Source organism: Scaptodrosophila lebanonensis, unplaced genomic scaffold (genome assembly GCF_003285725.1).
Source record: "Scaptodrosophila lebanonensis strain 11010-0011.00,11010-0021.00 unplaced genomic scaffold, SlebRS2 tig00000001-arrow-pilon, whole genome shotgun sequence".
NCBI lineage: Eukaryota > Metazoa > Arthropoda > Insecta > Diptera > Drosophilidae > Scaptodrosophila > Scaptodrosophila lebanonensis.
Window position 1 is genome coordinate 14243794 of NW_022060529.1, and position 23481 is coordinate 14267274.

At 40.0% G+C, this 23481-nt stretch overlaps 1 protein-coding gene across 2 annotated transcripts; it reads right to left on the reverse strand.

Moving 5' to 3' along the window:
- Positions 1 to 222: 222 nt before the first annotated feature.
- Positions 223 to 5258, reverse strand: LOC115633609 (mucin-2). Of its 2 annotated transcripts, XM_030531053.1 has the most exons (8): positions 3047 to 5258; positions 2588 to 2980; positions 2303 to 2466; positions 2118 to 2240; positions 1384 to 2052; positions 1143 to 1297; positions 936 to 1077; positions 223 to 874 (listed from the first exon to the last, which is right to left on the reverse strand). In XM_030531053.1, the coding sequence occupies exons 1-8, from the start codon at positions 4977 to 4979 to the stop codon at positions 674 to 676; spliced, it is 3780 nt and encodes a 1259-aa protein (XP_030386913.1). In that variant the 5' UTR covers positions 4980 to 5258; the 3' UTR covers positions 223 to 673. The 2 variants fall into 2 exon arrangements, with proteins under 2 accessions (XP_030386913.1, XP_030386907.1); XM_030531047.1 differs by having other exon boundaries at positions 936 to 1074; positions 2588 to 5258.
- Between the last annotated feature and the right edge of the window lie 18223 nt (positions 5259 to 23481).

Below are 23481 nucleotides of genomic sequence, written 5' to 3' on the forward strand. Positions count from 1 at the left end.
TAAGGACCTACTACATACATATAAGGTGCACTGGCTAGGCCTAAATGTAACTCCGAAAAAATAAATTATGCCAATAAACAATACCTTCTACATATCGGCCCAAGCGTTTCAAATATTTAAACAATGGTTTAATTTGTTTTTTATTAATATTTATTTATTAGTTTTTATCTATATAAATAATTTAATTTATTTGTTTTTAATTATATATACAAATTTGGGCATTCTAAACTACATGATTGATCTCATTTTGTTGGGCGTATTGTAATTATTAAGTCAATTATAATAACGTCTTCTTATTAAATACAATTTTTAGCTGTTTTCAAATCATTTGCTTGTGTGTATTCGATTTTAGACTAAAAACTACTTTGCTTATTTTGTTTTGACTTTTTGTGTTTCTCTCTTGAACTCTTGAACTAAATTGCAGTTTTATAATTTAAACATTTAAACTAATATTAATGATTAGTAATTGTTTACATTGCATAAACCATAATCTTAAGTCTTCTGGCTCAAAACGCGTCTCAGCTGCAGTCATGGCCTGCTTGTCTCGACCCGCACCTGCAGTTGAAAAGTGTTTTAAGGGGCCTACTAATAACTAATCTGAGTCGACCTAATTATGTGTATTTACAGGCTCATTAACACTAAGCAGCTAGACTAACTAAGACTCGCCCTTGCGTCACTTCATGTAGTAACTGCTGGGAGCGCGACCGGACGTGTACGTGCTCATGGGAATGCCCTGTGGACCGGGTATGTGGTTGTTGCTCGACGAATGCGTCACGGAGGCATTTTGAGAGCCATAAAGATGGTCGACGCTGGTGTTGCCAATTCCATTGCCCGAGGGCTCGTAGTCCACATCATAATAGATGCCAGACTGATTCTATGGAAATAAAATTTCACATCATTGGATGCGAAAGCCTTAAAAAGAATTAGATACAGACCGCTATGCTGCCATTGCTGCGACTCTTGGGACGTGGCACTTGAAAGTTTCGGCCCAGTAAATCGGCGCGATCTTCCTCCTCACTCGAGCTGGAGTTTTCCAGCGTTCGCATGCCACTTGCGCGGGGTCCCAGGCCCAGTCTTCTGAGTGAAATTCCAGAAGTGATCAGAATTAGTAAGCTAATGTGATTTCTCAAAATTGTACATACCTGGGTAATGGTACTGGCGGCGCAAGACTGCCACTCGGGTGCATTTGCATTGTGCTCTGTAAAGACATGCCACCAATGGTGCCCATGCCCATGGCGCCGAGATTCGGATAAGCGAACATGGCCGAAGAGGGACGTGTGGGTCCGATAGGCTCCGCCTAAAATAAGACAAAACAACTATTAATATAGCTCCTCTTCAATATTATAATATATATTTTGAAAAATGTCTCGAATGGTTTCGTACCCCATAGTGATTAGTTTGCGCCATAACATCGGCAATCTGGGCCCAGCGCATGCGATCCTCCAGTGTTACTTGATAGCCTGCCTGGGGCAGGCCAGCGGACTTGAGGGGCGCCGTATTCATGTATCCGAACACAGGCGAGCCCATCGCATTTTTCTGCTCACGTTGCCATCTGCGCGACCACATAATCAGGCAAACCAAGGTAAGGACAATTATGATGACCGCCGCCACAGAGGCACCAATCGCTACGCCCAGCACTTCGCCGTCTATTTCACACTGCGTTCCATAGTGACTGGAGTCGCAGGCGCAGACCTGATTGCCATCGTCGTTGTAGCTGCAGGTACCCCGATTGTTGCAATAGGCATCCGGACAGGCCTGACACTCACGCCCGGCGCGTAGCATTTGATCGGCCCAAGGGTCCCGCGTTCCCACTTCACAGGTGCAACGGAAGCTTCCCCATGTATTGGTGCAACTAGCGCTGACATGGCAATCGTTTAGTTCCCGCGACTGACACTCATCCAGGTCGTGGAGTGCTGAAACAGCGCCTTCCGGAGAGCTCACATACAGCACAGAGTTGCCAATGTTGTTGTTACGCCGATGCAACACACCCAACAGATGTTTCTGCACATCGCTACGGAGATTGGGTCGCAGAGTTTCCACACTCTCGTCCAGCTGTATGGGGGGAAAGGAGAGTGTGTTCAATTTTTGAAGCATATCTAGACGAACCTGGTGCATACCTTTAGGGTTAGATTCACGTAGACACCACTACCGCCCAGATTAGGATCTCCGCGATAAATGTTGTTCACCTTGGCGTCCATGAATTCATCCGAGTATGGCGTCATAGACATAGCCGAGTCCAGCTATGGAAACATAGTTAGTAGAGTTGAATTACATTGATTTTGAGAGGGGACTCTAAACGTACCGCGCGCACTGATTCGTAGCTCAATTGTCCATAGGGCTCGCTGTTCTTGTCCAATAGCTTGCTGTCCCACACTATGCGGTGCTCGTAGATGCGATCGACTCGCATTCCCAAGTGGAAGGCAATGATGCGGCGACAAGGCTCTCGATGCTTACGACGGGAATAGCCTAAAAAACCAATGTCCATGTATAATTATGAAGCATACTTGTAGTATATAAAAAATATCTGAATATGCAGCGGAATATTCGTTCATACAAATAAACAGACAGATGACCAAATGTAACTAACCTGGCCTGCAGTGACAGCTGGACACGCCGTTATCCGTCTTGCAGCGCTCATGCTGCGCCTGATCGCATGTGGAGTCGTCACCCACGATGCATGTGTCAATGCGGACAGGTGGCTGTGTGGCTCGCGGACGATAATGAGGTCTCGTGGGATTGGCGTTGGTCGTTGGGGAGGCTGCTGCAGATGCTGGTTTTGTGCCCGGTTGCGGCTGCAACTCGACTACCTCCGTTTCAGGCACCACATACCCACCGCTGCTTTGTGTAACCGGATTGTTACCACCACCTCCACCTCCACCTGCACCTGCACTACCACCATGGCTACCACTATGGCCGCCCGCTGCTATGCCCGGAAACTGTGGTAGACGTGTAGCTGGTGTTGTTGCTCCTGCCGGCGGATCTGTTGGGTCACCAAAAAGATTGATGTAAGTGCGCTTGCCATCGATCGATACGAAGCCTTCATCACCTGATGCCGACACAATAATATCAGCCTGTGCGCCCGCACCTCCGCTGTTCCCATATGATCCATAGGGCTTGATGTTAATAGTTTGTTGTGAACCGCCGCCCTTGGTGCCCGGTCCTTGTATGGCGGATAGAGTGACGTCAAAGATTTCACCATAGCCAGGTGGCAGGTGTTGACGCGTTGGCTGAATAGGCTGTTGTGGGGCTGCCGGAGGCTGCGCGGGGCGTGGCCGACCGCCTGGTTTGAACTCTGGATCGTCGAGCACAATGCCGGGACGGGGATGGTATTGAGCGGGTTGTGCAGGGGGCGTCGGGGCATTGTTATTGGCCTGATTGGGCGTTTTTTCGGTTGTGGTAGTTGTGGTTGAGGTGGTTGTGGTTGTTGTTGAGGTGGTAGTACTGGTGGTGGATGTAGAAGAGGTGGTTGTGGGTACTTTGGAATGCGGCACGTACGGTGTTGGGGCAATGGTCTCCGCTTGCGACGTCGTCATGCTGAGAGGTGTAGTCAAAATGCTACTGCTAGCCACCACCGGATTCTCACTGGTGTGATGCAAGAGCGACGACTCCAGACTAGGTGTTCTGCTGGCTGTCATAAAGATCACCTCCTCAGTTGTGGGATCCAGCTCAGGACCCTCAGCACTTTCCATGGACATGGGCACATACGTGGATGACACTCCCATCACTGTGTGCACCACCGAGCTGGTCTCAATTATGGTCGTGTATCCATCACCATTTTGATGTTTTTTGTTGGGCTTGGGCTTATGTTTCTTCTTGCCTGCTGTCTCTTTTTCCTTGGCCGGTGTTGTCGGCGGTGATGGCGATGTTGATGGCGATGGCGATGGCGGCGGTGGCGGTGGCGGTGGTTGCAGTTCGTCATCAACTTCACCACCACCAATAGTGTCCGTGTCCTGGTCGGACACTTCAATGTACTGTGTGTTGCCATCCTCATTTGAAAACTCCGAGTCGTACGTGGTATCTGTGGGATGCGGCGGTTCCTCTTGAGTTTGCGTTTGGTGCTGTATTGGATCAGGTGGTGGCTGTTGCACCTCTTGCTCCAACGGTGGCAAAACTTGTGGTGATGGCAGTGGCTTGTACTGCGGCAGTGGTCGTCGACCCCCCACGCTAGTCGCTATTGGTGGGCGTGGCTTGTTGCGATACCACGGCGGTCGGTTACTCACAAAACCTGGACGCACGGGAACAATCTGCTCTGGTATGGGCACGCCTGTAATGAATGGTCTGTCTGGTCTATCGAACGGATATGGTGGCGGGCGTATCGAAGTACCTGGTTTTTGAGCCTCATAATCCAGAGGAAGCGTCTGCACTTCGGATATGCGGGGTGGTCCACGATTGTTGATGCGACTCGCCGCTGGCCTCCGAATGCCCTGCGTGTTTGCATGCACATTTACATTTCCATTCAAGAGCTTAACGATTCCCGTAATTATGTCCTGTATGTCGGGGTTGCCATTCTGACGAGGACTATTTGGCGCCATCGTCGCACTCGCCGCCGCTACCGTCGAGGTGGCAGTACTGGTCGTCGGCTGAATCGGACTGTTGGGGGACCCCGACTCTGGTCGCGGGTCCCCTTTCACTAAAAAAGGCTGCACAGTACTGCTTGAGCTGAAGGCGGAACTGGACTCTGTGAGTGTTTTGCCAGCGCGAGCGCGTTTTGTTCGCTCCGGTTCCCATTGCTCCTCTCCCTGGACACCCTGTGCTTCGTACGTGCCAGTTGGCTTGATGTTGTAATGAAAATATCGTCCGGCGGACACATCCTTCTCTATATCTTCGGGAAAGTGCACGTCATTGGGGCCAGCTTTGGCTCCACTCTCGTGGAGTATGGGCAGAGCAGAGCGTTGCACGCGCGCCCTCGTCTCATTCTCCTCGTTTACGAGCTGTCGACTCTGGGCGCGGGGTAGCTCAGCAGCTATAGTGTCGGCCATGGTGCTCTCAATAGATAGACGCGCTGTACTGTGAAACTCATTCTCCGCAATGCTGCTCGATTTTGGAGAGATTTGAGAGATGCCGTCATGCTGGGCAACTGCAAGTGGAAGAGGGATATAGTAGAAGATCAATTAATATAATGCCACGAAAGGTGAAATTCTTTTATTAGCATGTAGAGCACTATTGTTGCTGCACGAACTGTGCTTAAGTTTTGTTTTCGTTCCAACAACAGCTTCAGTTTCCCTAGTTAATGCCCTCGGTGTAGATACGTATGTAAATGCATTTATCACAGTGAAAAGAATCTCAGCTCATCCTCCACAGGCCACCGACAAAAAGCAACAGAGCAACAGGTTTCACTTTCCAGCAACAGTCCGCCTTCAACCTTTTCATCGCTCGGTGCTTTGTCATTGTAACAAACGCGTACACATACGTACATACGTGTATGTTAACTATATGTTTGTCTGATATATTACAGTCTGACTTTATATGGTGCGACATCGCATTTGCATTTGCGAGAAACCCAAGACGCTGCGAGTACCAGCTACGTGGCAGGCATCATTTATTTTCGATGTCAAGTTTGTGTCTTAAGTCTTTTGTTTGGCACACAGCGCGCATTCTTTTCACTCTCGTGCGCAAACTGAAATGCACAAGCACGAACGAATACTCGCATTTGTTGTGACTAGCACAAAGTCGAAAATTATATGTTTTGAGACACTTTGAATTGTCGGCCTGCGTTCGCGTTGATTGTTGTCTTAAGTTTCAACGAGCATCCAAGGCAAGGAAACCAAATGGCTTGCCCAACTGTCACAATTGTGAAGGCTTATTACACTTAGCCAGCATGCAATTGCACGGGTACGGCCTCGAAATATAGCTAGGTATGTAGATAGCGACTATGAAAGAATTTCACAAATTGCTATGTGGTGCGTTAAAAATATGCCAGTCTGCGAAAATTATTAGAAAATCTTGTTTAGCCCCAAATGCAAGTTAATTCGTGAAGCTGGCACTGAGTTGTAAGTAAACCGAAAACTAACAAAGTTTACAAAATTCAACTTATCATTAATTGTGAAACTCACTTATATTTAGTATGTACTAGGAGTTCGAGATTTCAGCTTCAAACTAATAGTTTTCCTTTTAAAATATCAATTTGTTTTGAGCCTAAGTTGAATTTATTTAAAATAAGTTGTGAAAAATTGTCATAAAATATGATTTTAAAATTGAATTATTTTAAGTTAATTTTCGGAAGAACTCATAAACCAAATAAAAAGTTGCCATTCTACCTTCAATATAAGCACTTTCAATTTATAATTTAACTAATTAAAGCCTAAGATGTTCATCTTTTGATTAACCATCAAACATTTTCGAAAGTCAAATATTTATATGGAAATCTTAGCTAAGGTGCTGCTTATATTGGCGCCTTCTAAGTATGTGTGCGTCAAATCACATCTCAATCAAACATAATGCCTGGCTATTTCTCGAGCAGCAACACATAATTCAAGTGCCACTTGTAGTTCAATTGGGAGCTCCGGGTATGGGCCAGAAACCATGCCAGCTCACAAACATTCGCTTAGCCCACACCTTTGAGTTATAAATTTATTTGCCTGCAAGTCATTTGTCTGCAACCTCTTCGTTTACTTTCTTTTAGCTGAGCTAGGTGTCTCAAGATTAATAGTTGAGATCATTGACTCGACGACAGAGGCGCGCCGTTGGCATAATTCACAATACTCAGGCCGAGGTGTCAAGTGCAACTCAGTCTCTGCAAATGTTTGACAGACGTACTCGTATTTGCCCAATGTGCATTGGCTTTCAGAGGGATTAGGAGGTGCAGGCAGAACCAGTTCAGTAAGTAATATATGCCAGAGACACACTTAACTGAGCTACGAGTACATATCAAGTTAAGGAGAGTGAAGCTACACTTTTCTTCTTCGTACTGCTATAAAAATGTGCATCATAACTCACACTCGTTGCCGGCCAAAACACGTTTAGTTATTGAGCTTAACCCAATTTCAGGTGCGGTTTCGGCGATTTTTGATTAAGTTTTGGCACAGATTTTACTTTCACCTGTCGTGCTTAGCGCCCAAGCGCTAAACTGGCGCATAAAATGGGAAGGCAAAGAAAAAACATATTATTTGTCTTGGCTAGATTGCTTGGTGTATTGGAACTGTTATTGTTTTTTTATTATTTTTTTTTTTGTGTATTTGTTGTGGCTGCCCCACAGAAATTCACTTTCTATAAACAACAGCAAGTTTTTGATATAATTAGCGCTTCCTTTTGCAAACAAACCGTCAAATATGCGCCACTTTTCACTTTCCTTACAATTTCCACTTGATTTTCAACATTTTCTTTATTGATTTGAAATTGTAACAGAGGTGGCGGAGATAGCGGAGGCAGCGACTACCACAAAATAGGTAAAAGTGTTCGCGGAGCCAAAAACGCGCCAGCGGCTGTGAAATTACCAGAGACACGAGCTCTCGTACAAACAACTTCAATAACAGCAGAAATATTGCATTGGTCTGCACAAATTAAAAAGTCGCTCACTCTAAAACAAGATGGCATTACTTGGCCAGGCGCTAATGGTTGCCGGCGCTTAGAGTGTTGCTTCAAAATGTAATATTCGTACAGTTTGGAATTGTATTTATGGCATAAAATACTTTCACAGATTCGCGCAGTTTTCAAAAAAAGTAAAAACAGACATTTAATACTCTGGTATTTGATTTAAATGCCCCACAAAATAATTGCTCACAATTTCGGTTTCAAGTCCTTCAGACAATACCTCTGTGCTAGACTGAGTTCAACGCACGGCCCAGCTTTTAGTGTCAGCCACATGACGACAGCAACAATGAAGACAAGACTGGCAACATCATTAGTTCCAGCGCTTGCCTACACTAATTTAAACGCTACTTGGGCAACAGGCGATTGCTCTAGCTCTAGCTTTCGGCGACGGAAGGTGCACGATTCGCATGTTGCAAGCCAAACCTAACTTGCAACCCACACACTCGGGTATTAGACTGCCGCCACCAAATTGCCAATTTCAGCGCCTCTAAGTCGCTGGTAGACACACAGACAGACAGATAGACAGGCACCCGTCGACCGACAACAATAAAACCCAAATCACTTTCTATTTCGTTGCATTTTAATAGTTTTCTGTTCGCCTTTGCCGAGAGTTCCAAACTACGATGTTTCACAATACACAGTTTAAGCCCGAAGTGTAAGCCAAAGCGTGCTTGTTGACAATATTTCTGTGCTTTGTTGTAGTGAGGAGCTGGCGACAATAATTACACATTTGCACGATTATGAAATGGCGCAATGCGATTTCAATATTTAACACACGTACGTGTACAAGATGCGCGCACATTACGCATACGCCATGGTTGACTCGACACATTTGGCCTAAGTACCGTCAACAAAATTGGCTTAGAGTGTGGTGTGTAAGTGTTGTTAATTTGTTGCTTCTTTCGTTACATAACTTCACCATTAGGGAGCTAGTTCGCTACGATTTCACTTAATAAGTTATGTCAGCTGCTATAATAAGTGGCTCAGGCGTATGAGCTGGGTGGAACAGTTACTAACTATTTATATAAAATTAAAAAAAATAATAATATTTTTATGAAAATTAATATAACGAAGTACAATAATGCAGAGCCCTCCCCCTTTCAATTAAATTGTTGCATTGGCAGCTGTTCCAAATCTGAAAACAATTGAATTATCGGACTCAAAATATTTCCATTATATGGTTTATTTTCAATTTAAAATCTGCACACAGATATTCGTGCAATCTTTAACTGTTATCGAGTCGGAACATAAGTATGTTCTTGTAGCATCAGTGATTTGTTTATGATTCGATAGTTCGCTCAAAGAATATTTCTACTTTGGCTTTCCAGTCATTATATGCAGCCACATATAACTGGATTTTGTAATCTCCGGAAGGAAGCGGTGCGAATCGTAGATATTCCGAAGAGAACCCTTGATTTCGCACTATGAGATCATGCTAGAGAATTCGATGCTGTCAATAAATAAAACCCTTTTTCATATATCATTACTTACGTTATAGGGACACGTGTGATTTATATTGGATTGGCTTGAAACAGCTTCAACGACGATTCGTAAAAAGGACAACCCTTGTCTTTTCTTCATAAATTTACAAAAGTCAGTTGTGTAATTATACATAAAAAGGCGGTAGCCATTGTACTTTCGCCATAGACTGATATTGACCTTGAAAATATGAAAACCAAATCCTGTAGCAATGAAAACAATGGCCTGTGCTAGCACAGATGCCATGGAACTTACCGTTGAGTTCGTTACAGGCTTTTGGAATAAAGCAACGTAAATATTCAGCGCCACGACTCCGCGTCCAACAAGCTTTAATCGGCATTCTTTGAACTCTACAAATTTTGTATCCAAACTCTCGCATTTAAGGTTTGTGTATCTATCCTGAAGACTGCACACAAGCATTAGCGACAAAACAGTATAAAATAAAAATGCCCGATGTGCCGACATTTTTCCAGAGCCCTCTGCAACGTACTGCCAAATTAATACTTTGATCAGCAACACAATACTTTTATAGAAATATATATAAATAATTCTATAAATGAGTTTTGAAATTAATCAGAACGCTTGACCGAGCTCTTGGATTGTTCAGAGAAGTGCTAAATGAGTTTTGAAGTTAATCAGATCGCTTGACCGAGCATGTATAAACAATGAAGCACATTTTCATTACACTTGTGGGATATTGTTAAATTAATTTGTCTTTTTAAAATGAAAGCGCGATTCGAAGCGACAAATGATAAAAATTATTGTATAACAAAATCTAATTAACAGCAATCTTTTCTCGATTAATCAAGAAGTTCAAAGTTTTAGGTTTCTGGATCTGTGGTGATAGTTTCTACAATATAAATATAAATATATTTCAACACTATGGCCACAGCTGTGTTACTAAAAATTAGAACAATTTTTGGTACATAATGTACTTTTGGTTCTATTCATCATTCACAGTACAGAGCGACAGATGAGAAGAGTCACCATTTCCAACGACTTATGTTTATTAACGCTTAATATGTATAATTCAAATATTGTTTGGATTAAACAAAAATAGGGCTACACATATAATTTTGTAAGAGGATTTGCTAATTGCTTATCGGTGACAGTTTAAAAGACAAATAAAGAAATAACAATTCCCGGTGTATCACAGAAATAGCTATGGCTAAAAGCAAAATGTTGTATGAATTTCCGGATCATTACGGATTGCTGCTCTCCCAACACTCTAGGAAAAAATGTTTCTATCAGTTTTGAACTTATTTAAAATTAACAGCATACGTCTCCATTACTTTTTTCTATAATTGTTTATTTATGGCGAAATAACGACTGTAAAAAGAAATTCGGCACTTTTCACGCGCATTGTCACGACAACATACTTGTATAATCCAGCCAACTGGTGCGTGAAAAGCAAGCACAAGCGTTCAATAAAAATTGGGTTATAAAATTAAAAGTAGATCAATAAAATGCAAATGTCATTAAATAAATTTAAATGTGGTTTAAAGGTTACCTCATTGTTGATAAAATATATAATAAAAGACACAATGGTATGCATTTTGTGTGCAATAAGAAGTGTTTGCTGCAAACTGCCAGACCACTATACAAATGATTTATTTAAATATCTGTACATTTTATGTAACATTCTGTGTCTAAGTTCTTTGATTGATTTTTTAAATGACCGCTATTTCGGCATCCATCTCGCACAGCTATCATCCAAATAGGCTGGCAACCAACACAGGCACAACAAAAACAACTCGTGAAAGACTCTGGGCCGCAACACGCCCTGCAAAGTCAAAGAACTCAAAGCACGCCTAAGACCGAACACCATAAAAAAAATATGGAAACACATTTCAAAGCCTACCTTGGCAAGTGCTCTATAGCCCCGAATGCCCGGTTCTACACTGAGAAAAGTATTTTGTTTTAAATATAAGTACAAATTGTAACAATGTTAAGGCAGGTTGGAAAATTATTGTTTTAAAAAGTCTTAGTTTTGATAGCATTATCACTACTTGTAAAAATATTTTTATTTTACAATATTAATTTCCTATGATGATGTTTTTACTTTAAATTTTAAGTCCATTTTTGCTGTTTTTTTTTTTATATCAATACAAATTTAGTAATTATTCAATGATGCATAACCAATTAAATCCATGTAAGTACAGTATGTATTCAGGCTTAACACTTTTCTTTATCAATTCCACTCCCCATATGTATTTAAAATAAAGAAAGCCATGGATATTTTTTAACTTGAACTGACTCTTTTGAATGCAAAATAAATATAAATTCAACCCTAACTGTTAATCTAGAATTGTTGGTTCTATGTATTTTCTCTGAGTGTATGTATATATTTCAAACTCATGTTTTGAGGCGTTGCCCATATAAAATGTAGCATAAAAAAATTTGATTTAATGTTAATTGATTTTGTTGTGAGCAGGGCAGGAATTGTAAATAAGAAATTTGTAGAACTGCTAACAAAAGGCAAAGACAGACAATGAAAGTTGGTTGCGCCCAAAGTTTATAGCTCCATAAATATTTGTATGTTGTCGGCATTATCATGCAGCTGAACACACACATTCTTGGACAGACAATTGCATTCATTAGTGAAGAAAACAAAAACAAAAATATTGGCTGCCAACACTTGAGCAATCAGAGAGTTGAAAAACAATTGGCCAGCTAGAGTTTACCTTTTGAACTTCAGGCAACTGACGAGAGAACCTTCAGCTCAAGTGCTGCTCGTTGGAGCACTCAATGGATCGTTGCTGTCTGTCCGTCTGTCTGCAATTCAAGTGTTATTCTCGCCTATGGCGTAGAAAACTTGATGAAATGCATATGAGTTCGCTGCAATTAAGCGAGACTCTTTCAGCCTGACTGTCTGGAAGCCAACTCGTATGTATAAGGAAACCTGGCTGGCACCTGCTGTCAGTTGCTGTTGTTGTTAATGTTGTTATTGTTGTTATTTTAGTGAAATTGAAGATTTGTACTTTTGAGCCACGCTCTATGGTCATTCAAAAGATTTCCCGGCATTTACGACCGACAATGCAGCTCCATGAGCCATGACCATGACGTGTGGAATATTCAATTTTGTACGTACATGAAGGTACACTTGGGTATATGGAAAACTAACTACAAGTATGTGACTGGCAGCGCGTCTGCTTGCAATTATGTATGTTAATTTTTGCAGCAATGCATAAAATGTTAAGACTCTGACTGCGGCTGCATCCTTTGTGCCAGTTAAGCAGCAAGCGAATGACCTTAATCAAGGTCTGATCTAACAGCGTGTAGAGTGCCAGACAAACGAACCAACCAGCGAATGAATGGGTGGACGTGAATGTGGAGGGGGAAGGGGAAGGGGACGGGGACGGGGAACGGGTAGACAGTCACACAGGTAGCTGCAGCTTTAGTCGTAGCTGTGTAATCAGTTTGTGGCGCGCCAACAACTTGCCACTTGCAGCTTGCAGCTTGCAACAGCAATAGCCAAAGAAGACGATGACTATGCGTGGCAGCAGCAACAGTGGTAGTGGCAATGGCAATGCCAACAACAACAACACCAACTTGGCGCAGTTGCAGCCCGTGTCTGTGTCTGGTTTTATTTTATGCTACGTTGCATGCGGCATGTCTAAGCCGAACCGAAAATTTATTAGCAGCAACTATTGCGCACAGTTGTTGTTTGTATCTTCGCTGCGCTTTGCTGGATTTTATGGCGTGCCGGACTTATGTGGGCTCCGCCATGACCACTTTTGGGTTACAGACTGTGGCGCCACTGCTACACTGCTACACTGCTACACTGCTGAAGGGGGAGCCACAGAGTTGCTAATGAAATTTTCAAGTTGCATTGTCAAAAGGCAACTAATTAATAAGTAAACTTAATTATTTTATGGCTGCAACTAAGGCAAATTATACAAGTGTTCGGCAATTTTTAATTGACTTTATACTACCCATCTACTACCTAACTGTGGGCACACATGCAACAACAACAACAACAACAAGAAGAAGAAGAACAACAGCAAATGCTAAACAAAGAGAAGATGGAAAAAATCTGCACGTTCGAGCCCAAACCCAAGACACTAATAAGCATCAGATGCCAGGCAGCGGCTTAGGAGCTACCCTCCCAGCTCAGCTCTGTAGCAACAAGAACAGCAGCCTGGGGTAATTATTTAAGTGGAAAACATGGCTTTAACTTTAGCGCTGCTGCAGCAACTAAACCTTGTAAATTGAACTCGCAACAATTTAGTGGAGATCGCTTATCTCTGGCGTCGCATTCCCATTCACTCCGAGGCGTGCCTATACTCGTACGTAGTACGTTCTACGAGTGTTGTTGGCCACCAAATAGCTGAAATATTTTCTTTTCATATGTACATGCTAAAAGAATATTTGTACGGCTGCTGCTGCTGCTGCTGCTGCTGCTGCTGCTAGGGTCAGTAAACTAACTTACTAGGAAGTTGTCTTCGAAACTGCAATCAAGGCTGGCAACAATGAAGCACTAAGTCTTACATAATTGGGCCTGCCATAATTTATGATAAATCAGTCTAATCAGTTGTCTGCTCCATACATGTCACTAATTAAACAATTAAAACTAATCAAGGCTTGGAAAAATGGATCAAACCGCTGCAGAAATGGCACACTTACCCGCCCTATCCCCTTCCTCCCGACTCCTCATGACAGCTCTATTGTATATCCGCATCTGGGAAACATGTTCGAGTGTGCAATTGACCAACATTGGGGCAAGTTCAATGGCAAGAACGTACAATTTTATTGATTGAAAAGCGATGCGAAAACTGTGTAGAAGTAGCTTCCCCCTCGCACACCATCCATCCATCTCTGTCGCACTCTTGACCAAGACAAAACGAAACTGTGTCAACGTACGCAGAGGGAGGCGCTGGGGACGGCGGACAGTGGACAGTGGACAGGGGACAGGGACAGACACAACAAACGGAAACAAGTTGAGACCAATATGGTCAAACGGGCGATTTAATGGTCTGTGACAAGTTCAAAAGCACTGCCTATACTGCCTCTGTGTGTGTGTGTATGTGTGTGTGTGTGTGTGTGTGTGTGTATATGTGTGTGTGACTATGTCACCTGGCTGTGCTATCAAACGTCAGCGACAATAGTTGGAAAAAGTTTACAGGTAAGAACAGAACCGGCTCTATATTAGCCAAGTCAGCTAGAAAAAGTTTTTATTAGGCTTTTTCTAACATCGCGCCAAATACAAATGGGAGAACGTAAGCTTTCAGTAAGTGTGTGTGTGTGTGTGTATGCGTGGGCAATATTGTGTCATGCTGCTGCGCATGTGCGAGTGGCTGAGTGGCCGGCTAACCGCACTTCTTTAACGGCATTCTTTTTCAAGTTTTGTGATATTCTTTTCTTTCTTCACATGTGTATGTCCGTCTTTCGTTCATTTTTTTTATAACTTTTTTCAAAGTTGACACTTTGCAGCAGATTTGGGCGATTTGTAGCATAAAGAGATAATTTTGTGGGCACTTGGCCGAACTGGATGTGTATGCGGGACGAACACTGGTGCTAGAAACCCAATTAGCTGTACAAGTAAACGAGTATATGTATAAAGAAAGTACATAATATGTTTACAAGAGAACCGATCGCGATCTGCCGAAAAGTATGATATGATGAAGTTTAACATTACAAGATTTAATCTACAAATGAAGTCTACTTTTTAATGCGAAATGACGATTCAAGCAACTACAATTCTTACAAAAAAAAAACCTACTGCAGATCTCATAAATTCCATGGATTCTCATGGATTCTCATGGATTTCATTGTCAGTACTAGACCAAATTGAAAGAGGCTATTGGGGAAGAATCAGCTTACAAATACAAAAAGAATCATCCAAAAATCGGTTTACCCAGTCGAAAGCTCTGAGGCAACAATCAAAAATACAGTCGCTTTGAGAACCAAACTCTCATCAAGGTACCTTTGAAGTACATTCTTTCCAATAAAAAAAAAGAATCACCGAAATCGCTTGGCCTGATATTGAGTTATTCGTCCATTTATCGCGCACATACTTAATGCAAATGTAAAACTTATGATTTGGTTTTCTCATGGATGCCACTGTCAGAACTGGACCATTCGGGAAGTCCAGCTTTCAAATGGAAAAAGAATCATCAAAATCGGTGGATTCAGTCGAGTGCTGAATTGATAATTTGCTTCTTTTTTTAAGTCGGTTAAAACCCATTTTTGTTGTTGATAGTTCGTAAACTATTTTAATTTGGAAATATGTTAAATTTCAGGCCTTGAAGACCAAACCGGTTCTCGAAAGCTATGCAGTTCATTGTTTTCATTGATTATCAAAAAAAAAAAAAAATAAACAACATAGTTGATGATAGTTTGTGAACTAAGGAAGCTCAGTTATCTTTTAAAATTTTGAAATATTTTTGTTATATGTACATTCTTAATTGTTTTTTTTTTTTTAGCTGAACACAATCGCTCAAGAAACAGAATGCATGTGCTATTATAAAATTCCAGGCCTTGAAGACCAAACCGGTTCTCGAAAGCTATGCAGTTCGAGACGCGTAAAGCGAAAAGTTTTCATTGATTACCAATCGTCAACACACTACTACCTGCGGCAGCGGCATCGCCTGAGCGCGGAAGACTTCAACTTCAGTTTCATCTTCAGCCAAAGGTGAACGCTGCTCGGTCTTCTGTCCGCTTTACCGTGTGTCTGTCTGTCTGTCTGTAGGTCTGTCTGTCTGTCTGTCTGTCTGTCTGTGTGTATGGTCGGTCGCTACCTTTGTGCAATTTTGCATGCGCCCCAGCCGCGCGCTTGAAATCTCCACGCCGCGCCATTTCTTAATGTCTTTTGTTGCTCTGCGCCCGCCGCAGGACAAATGCTTGCGTGCCATGGCCTCACGTTTAGAACCAACCAACGAATCAGCCAGCGAGCGAACTTGACCAGCCAAAATGAGATAAATTGTGGGTTCAGATGGCTCTGTTTGGCACTCCATACCTGACTACATACTCGTATATGGGTGTGTGTATGTTGTTGTTGCTGCTGTATCTTTTGGATGCTTGGCAACTTTCGTTGTGCTGAATTTCATTGTAAATTGTAAACTGACTGCCATGGGAAAGGGAAAGTATGTATGCAGTTATTGATATATACGAGGCGCCCGAACTGAGCGCTCACTAATTGAATGAAAAGGGTGGAGAAACGTTTACGTTAATTGAATGTGAAGCAGAGAATGTGTGAGCTAATTATTGGCCTGAAAACTTGTTTGCAAAATATATGGGTTTCGGGTAGAGATCTTAAGAAGCTAACAGAACGATTAGCCGTTAAAGAATACTGAGAATTAAAATATGTTTTAGATAAGTAATAGTGTAACTAATCATACTTTATGGGATGTCTTTGCTTCCATACTTGTATAAAGAAGATTATCAATCATGTTCCCATTTCCAAAGCTCTATTTCATTTTTAGCTGCTACAATATCCTAGTCGTGCTTAATTTTTAACTAACATTCCAAAAGCCTTAAAAATATATTTTCCGTGTATTTTATGTGCTTCATAAATACGTTTAAAATATATGACACAATTACTAATGGGACTTCTCTTTGGCAAAAAAAAAAACGCCGAATAATGCTAAAAGATCGAAGAATTATATTAGATATACAAGTATATACATAAAGGTCATATCTAAAAATATATACATTTTCAAACGACGGGCCTGTATTCGACCAATAAGTTGAGGAATTTATTGATTTTGTTTTTCGATATGAAGGCCCAGCTGCGCGTCTCTTTGTTGTTGTCTTACGATGCCTGAACTTATTCCCATGCCATGTCTTATCCACACACCTGTTCAGCTTTACATGCCATACCCCAAAAGAATGTTAATTAAATGCCAATCGCTATCAACGGCCGAGATTCCCAAAAAACGAGCCCACCACTTGACCCAATAAGAAGCGCACCATCAATTTTGAAAGCGCGCCCATTGACTTTTCATTCATCTCTCTTTCGTCTCTCTCTCTTTTTCTCCTCTGTCGAGTGGGCCTTGTAACATAAATGTGGCAAAAAGCAAATGTGGCAAGAAAATTAATTGTTAGCGTGGAGAAGAAGCTAATCTGAAAATGAAATCGGCAGACGCGGCCAAAACAAAACATACGTTAAGAAGGGAAACATAAAATGCAACCGATGGCAATAACGGCAAAAATAAAGATCTCTACTCAGTGTTTGATGAATCGAGAGCCTAAAACAAAAACAATAAACTAAAGAAAATAATAAGCAAGATGAAATATAGTATACACTTCACTTGCACATTCGTAAGCAAAGGCAACTATTAGTTTTTCTTTTTGTAGCACACACGCCAATAACAATCACAACAACAACAATCCTCAGCCGCAGCCGCGTCCGCAGCAGCAACAGAAAACCAAAACTCATCACGCTTTCTAATGGCGTTTCATTGACGAACGACAGTTTTCCAATGCTTTTGAGAAACACAAATACCTCACACATGAAATGAAATCCAATTCTATGCCGCTGATGTTTCGAAAGCCAAAAGCCGTTTGTAACAGTAAACAAACATACCGGGCCACTCTAACTTTTCGTTATTGTGCTGCGATGATTTTCAATTGGCTGCCAGCCATATGTTTTTTTTTTTTTAACCCAGCTTAGGCTTTTTAATTAAGATGCCGTACAATAATTTTCACCTGATTTTTGCGCGCCGCGCACGCGCTCGGAAAATAAAAAATGTTGCGCTACGGCTGCCGTCAGAGCTTTGCGGCGCTTTTATGTAAATTCTCCACAGAATTGTGTGTGCATCTGAGCATTCTATACTACTATATATAAACAGTGCATACTACCACTATGCATGGCTTGTATGTTAATAGGGCTGCTTATTAGCTGCATGAAAGATTTAGTTTTATTTTTCTTCTGTTTTTTGCGCTGCTTCATAAAGTATTCAAACCAACGTGTTTATTTTAAATGGCCTAGTAAGTTGTGCAGTTAGTTTTAATTGGTTTACGAGCATTCATATAGAAAGGCACATAACTTGTTACCTATGTACTCTTATTAGTTGTTGTGAGGAGAAGTGGCTTTGCCTGCTAGCTGCAATTAGGCGGTTGCACTGGCTGATGTTTCGGATAAATTTTAATTAAATAACATCATTTCTTGCTCCATTTAACTGCTGTAAAACGTTGTATTCCACAATTCCACATATTAAAAAATATCGCGAATTAAAGGCAAATTAAAATTAAAGTTATAAATCGACATGCCTACTGAAATCGAAAAACCTTAGAAGTGAACAACCTTATTATGTTTATGGTACCCATAATTAAAACTAATAATTTGTAAATATCATTCTCTGTTGAGTTTTAAAGAAGAGTTTTGCAATCGCCATACAAATAATTCTACGATCCAAAAAGAGGACAGATTATCTTTAACTTAAAGTTTCTGAAAAAATCTCAAGGAATTTATTCATATTTCTCTACAGTGCTGGCAGCATGTGGATAACTCAGATCACAATAATGAATTTTTGGTTAGTACAAATTCCTTGTATTATATTGTATACATTCCTTCATTCTTCATTATCCATGCATGACTTCATTATTGAAATTGTTTGCTATTTTCCAGGTTTTCAATTTAATTTCCATTTTTATGCATTTTTCACTTCAAAGACAATATATATTTACTTATTTATTTGTTTGTTTATTAATTCCTAGTGGTAGTTTAATTCTTTTAATTTAATCAAAGCAGATTAATGACAACTAATTCATGCCAAAAACTAACCCGATCAATACACCAAACTCTAAAAAACCAAATAAAACTCTCATTACTTTGTAAAAAATTACGACTGCTTGCTCATATTGAAAAAGGACATTTGAACCAGTCACAAAATGGGCAAGTAGAGTTTTTCTTCACCTAGTTTTACCTATTTACCAATTATTAAATATATTACGAATTCTGGTCGGATAATCAAAGCTCTACATAATAAAGATGCAGTGAACAGAGAATACATTTTACAATTATTTCTATGAAATAAGAATTTGCAAAATATTTCTCACAATTCAATTATTATATCTACCTAAACCGACACTAGAAAATAAATCCATTCCATACTATGAGAGAAGTTTCTACGCTCTTAGAAAAAAGGGCATTGCCACTATTAACACCCATTCAACGGTAGGTAACAAAATGTGATAAATTTAATTTAATTATATTCGATTCACGCACTTCACGAATATGCACAATCACTGGCCTGTTTGTACACGTACTCCAAAAGGTAAAAAAGCCCAAGCCCGGCACTGAATCCGGTATGAATAATCATGTATTACACAATTGTGCAGCGAATTCAAAGTCTGTGTTCGTATTTCGTTTTTATTGTCAACGTCGGCCTCATAAAAATATGTTGCGAAGCAAGCCAAAGAAGGGAAAAAAAACAATAGCTTGAACACTGACTCACTGGTAAGTTAGCGTAATAACAAATTTCTTAAATAAACACACATTCAAAAGCATATGGATTATCCATATATATAAAACAGTTTGTCCACTACAAGTATAACTGACTGATTGGTGATCAACGCATAGTACAAACTGTAAGAGCTAGAATAGCCGAAATATGGATTAAAAGATTTCTATAGCAGCTTGTGCGAGAAAATTTGACCTCCAATGTGGGGAAATTGGCTCCAAAGCTTGCTATTAAATATGCTTTTATTCATTTAATAAAATATAATTAAATACCTGGACTTGGAAGCAGAAAATGATTTCAATCTTTACTTTAGGGTAGTGCATTATTGTGTATGATAACAAAATGATAAAAGATAATAATAATATGATCTAAAACTATCACTAATCACTAATCTTCTCTGTTTAACAAAATAACAACAAAATAAAAAACCGACTTCAGGTCTAGTGCACGGAATGCTGTTTTTTTTTTTTTTTGTCATTTAAAGAGATTTTATATTTCGAGGATGATTTCGAAGTAAGAGCATTCTGTTCCGGAATAGCATTTCCAGCTATTTGGCGGTACAGTTGAGGTATGTTTAAGGTAGTTTGCTCATGGATGCCAGAGTCAGAACTGGACCAAATTAAAAAATAGAGCATTTGGGAAGCACTAGCTTTCAAATGGAAAAGATTAAGCAAAATCGGTTCACCCAGTCGAATGTAACAAAAATAAAACAAAACTTTTAAATAAAACAAAATTACAGGCCAATTGATACCTTCCTCCTTTTTTGAAGTGGGTTAATAAACGAAGGTTATGAATGATATAATTCAAGAATTCGGACATTATAATAAGCAATATATTATTTATTATATTATTATATATTATTTAATTTCAGGATAGTTTCCATGACTAGCAACTTTAAAAAATTGCGTTCTTAAAAAAGGGAGCGAATTACTACATTTTAATGTGATTATGGTATATTTTTACGCGTAAATGTGCCGAGCAATACATTTTCGTTGCATTCAGCCACAGAGGCACGACTTTTGTTTAATTGTTGGCCAACCTTCTGAAAGCTGTCAAGTAAGATCTCAATTTGTGGGTTAAGCTTCTGCTTTCAATGGGTGCCGGCACCCGCAGCAATAAAATTAACATATGCATGTTTGTATCTACAATTCTTCAAAGGCATGTATAATGCAAACAGCGTAGAGTTAGAAACTGTGGGTGCTGATGGTGCAGAAGGCACCTTATCAGTTATAGACGGCACGTTGCGTGCTGGCATACTTTGGAGCCCCACTCACACATACTCTTAGGTATCTGCGAGTACATATTCTAGTAACGCCTAATAAACTATGCTCGAAGGCAAGCTTTCTAAAAAAGTAAACAACTGAGAGAGCCTCAGCACGCGTCATTTGTTTCGCGCATCTTCAGCAACAATCAGCAGTTGGCACGTATATGCGATATATGTATAGTATTTGTTGTTTTTATTGTTTTTGTGCCGTGAAAGTTTTCGGGCATAATCCTAACAATTAAGATGCTTCTTGTTATTTGTGAAATTCTTCTTTTTTCATTTTTATTTCAGTTTTCTTTGTTGGTCTTGCCTCATTTGGCGGCCTTACTTACCAGCTGTGTGCGCCGTGATCAGCAAGACAAAGAGCGAGAGTAGAGTTGCTGTCAGGTGCCAAAAATGCCAATGGCTGGTAGGCATTCTATTGTTGTTTCTATGCTTGTTTTTCTTTATATCTTCGTTGTTGTTGTTGCTGTTGCTGTTGATCTCGTTGGCAGGGGTGTCACCTCTAAATGATTGTTTATTTTGTATTACAGAAATTTGTGGCTTTCGTCGCATGTTTGCATAAAATGTTTTCTATCTTTCCGACAATGCAGCTTGGCTGTATTGTTACTTGAATTATTATTATTATTATTTTTTTAATTGCTTAGCAGCTAAATGTTCTGCTTTGAACTTTTGAGTTTTGTATAGAAACCAGTCGCATTTTATTTATTTAATTTTGTTCACGGCTTCATTTCCATTTGATTATTTTGTTGGCAGCTGCAAAGAAAATTAGAAATGGGTAAGTTTTGTAAAATTGTATAATTTATTTAAATTAATATATGGAATACAATTCTTTACATAAGTAAAGCAAAGTAATTTTTGAAAAACCCTTGCTATGAATATTTTTAGATGGATAGACGGATGGACAGACGAATGGGCGAACCTTTCTATATGTTTCTTAACAAGACAGTTTTAAAAAATACTATAACATTTATCTTAAACTCAAAATTATTCGTTAGCTCCGGTCAAATATGTTTGTTATTTTACAAGAGTGGGTTTTCGAAAGTAGATGGACAATCATTTATAGATGTTGGAAAAACGAATGTGAGGTAATACAAATCGATAACTTTGCACTATCTCCGAAAATTATAGCCCAGTCAGAAACACATAAGCCATTGAGCATATGTGTATATATATTAGTTAGCAGCTATCTGTGATTCCCAATAACCGTAAATAGCTTTGGCTATTTTAGGAAATTTTAGAAGTTTTTAATTTCCATTGAATTTAACAAACAACAATTTAACAAATAATGCTTGATTTGGTATGAAATCCGAATAATATGGCTCATGAATTCATCGTTTCACCCAAAATATGTTTTGATATACATTTTTAAATAAATGATTATTTTAAAATTTGATCAAGTAACTTTTTTTACATTTTTTAATTATTATAGATTAGTTTTTGCAGTCTACGAAGTTACATATCTTTGCCATTATTTATGTTTATTAAAGAGCTAAGCTTGTTTGAAAGCAGCTAGAAATTTTCACAGGTTAGCACAGCAAAAGAATTTTCAAGAAAGTTACGCCTCTGCTTTCAGTAGATTAATATAAATTAGAAATGTTCCGAGCAAATTTGGAGCACTATGACAAGCAACTTTCATCAGCACCAAAAAGCCAACCTAAGCTACTTAAAATTTGCCACAGATCGTGGGAATGAGCCACAAATATATGAGTCGTTAGCTTTTATGGCAACCAGCACTAACCAGTTGCCATTAAAAAGTCAAAAACCTTTGAAAAGACATCAAGTGTATTACGTCAGGCCCTCGTAATTGTAGTGAAGAGTGTCAAAAAGAGAAAAACTAGAACTCAATTACACATCACAATTGTCATTGCTACGTTTGCATAAATCTAATTTTGTATATTAATTAGATACCTTTTCTTTAATGTATGCCCGCAGTCCATAACCCTTTATGACATTATTATAGTAATGTTGCTTTAAGCTGCGTTGTAGCTGGCAGCAGTTTTTATCAGTTATATAAGCATTGAAACGCTGCACAATATATAACTGACCGAACTGCTAATTTTGATTGATGTAAAAGACGAAATGTAGCATAATGTGAAACAGTTTTTAAATATTTATTGTCACAGCGAAAGTTTAGGCTGAAAAGGAAAAGTGAAACCTGCACAATAGTGTTGACGAACTAAGCTATGGACTTGCATTGATCAGAACTCATTGTAAGTTCAACAAACTTCCACACAATTGGAAATGAAACCGAAAGCCTATTACCCAATCAAAGCCAATTCCACTCGGTAATCGCCATCATGGGCGTGCGTCAAACTGAAGTAGAAATTGCAGAGGCCACAAAAACCTAAACGCCCTTCAAATGCACGATCTGGCGGCTTGACAAGCGACTATTAGACGCTAATCGGGCGCAAAAGAAGCTAAGAAATGCTTGTAAATCGGCCCCAATAACAGACAGCCGACCGCAAGCCACTAACACAGTCACAGCCCAACAAATCGAAATACAAGAGACAAAACAAAACAAAAAGCTCGCAAAACAATTGCGAGCGCACAGCGTTAGCTGAAAGTGAAAGCATTGAGAAAGGTACGTGAGCTCAACCGGAGCTCAAAACCAGATTACATATAAAGCGAAAAAAAAAAACAAGAAAAACCCTCCAAGTGCCAGCAGCGTGGTCTGCCTTTCTGCGGATCTCCGACTCACATGTGCACTTGAGTCATGTGCTACAATTTTCGGGCCTTTTCGGAGACAGCGACCAGACCAACAGCAACAAATGCATTATGTGGCTCTGACAGCCGCTTCAT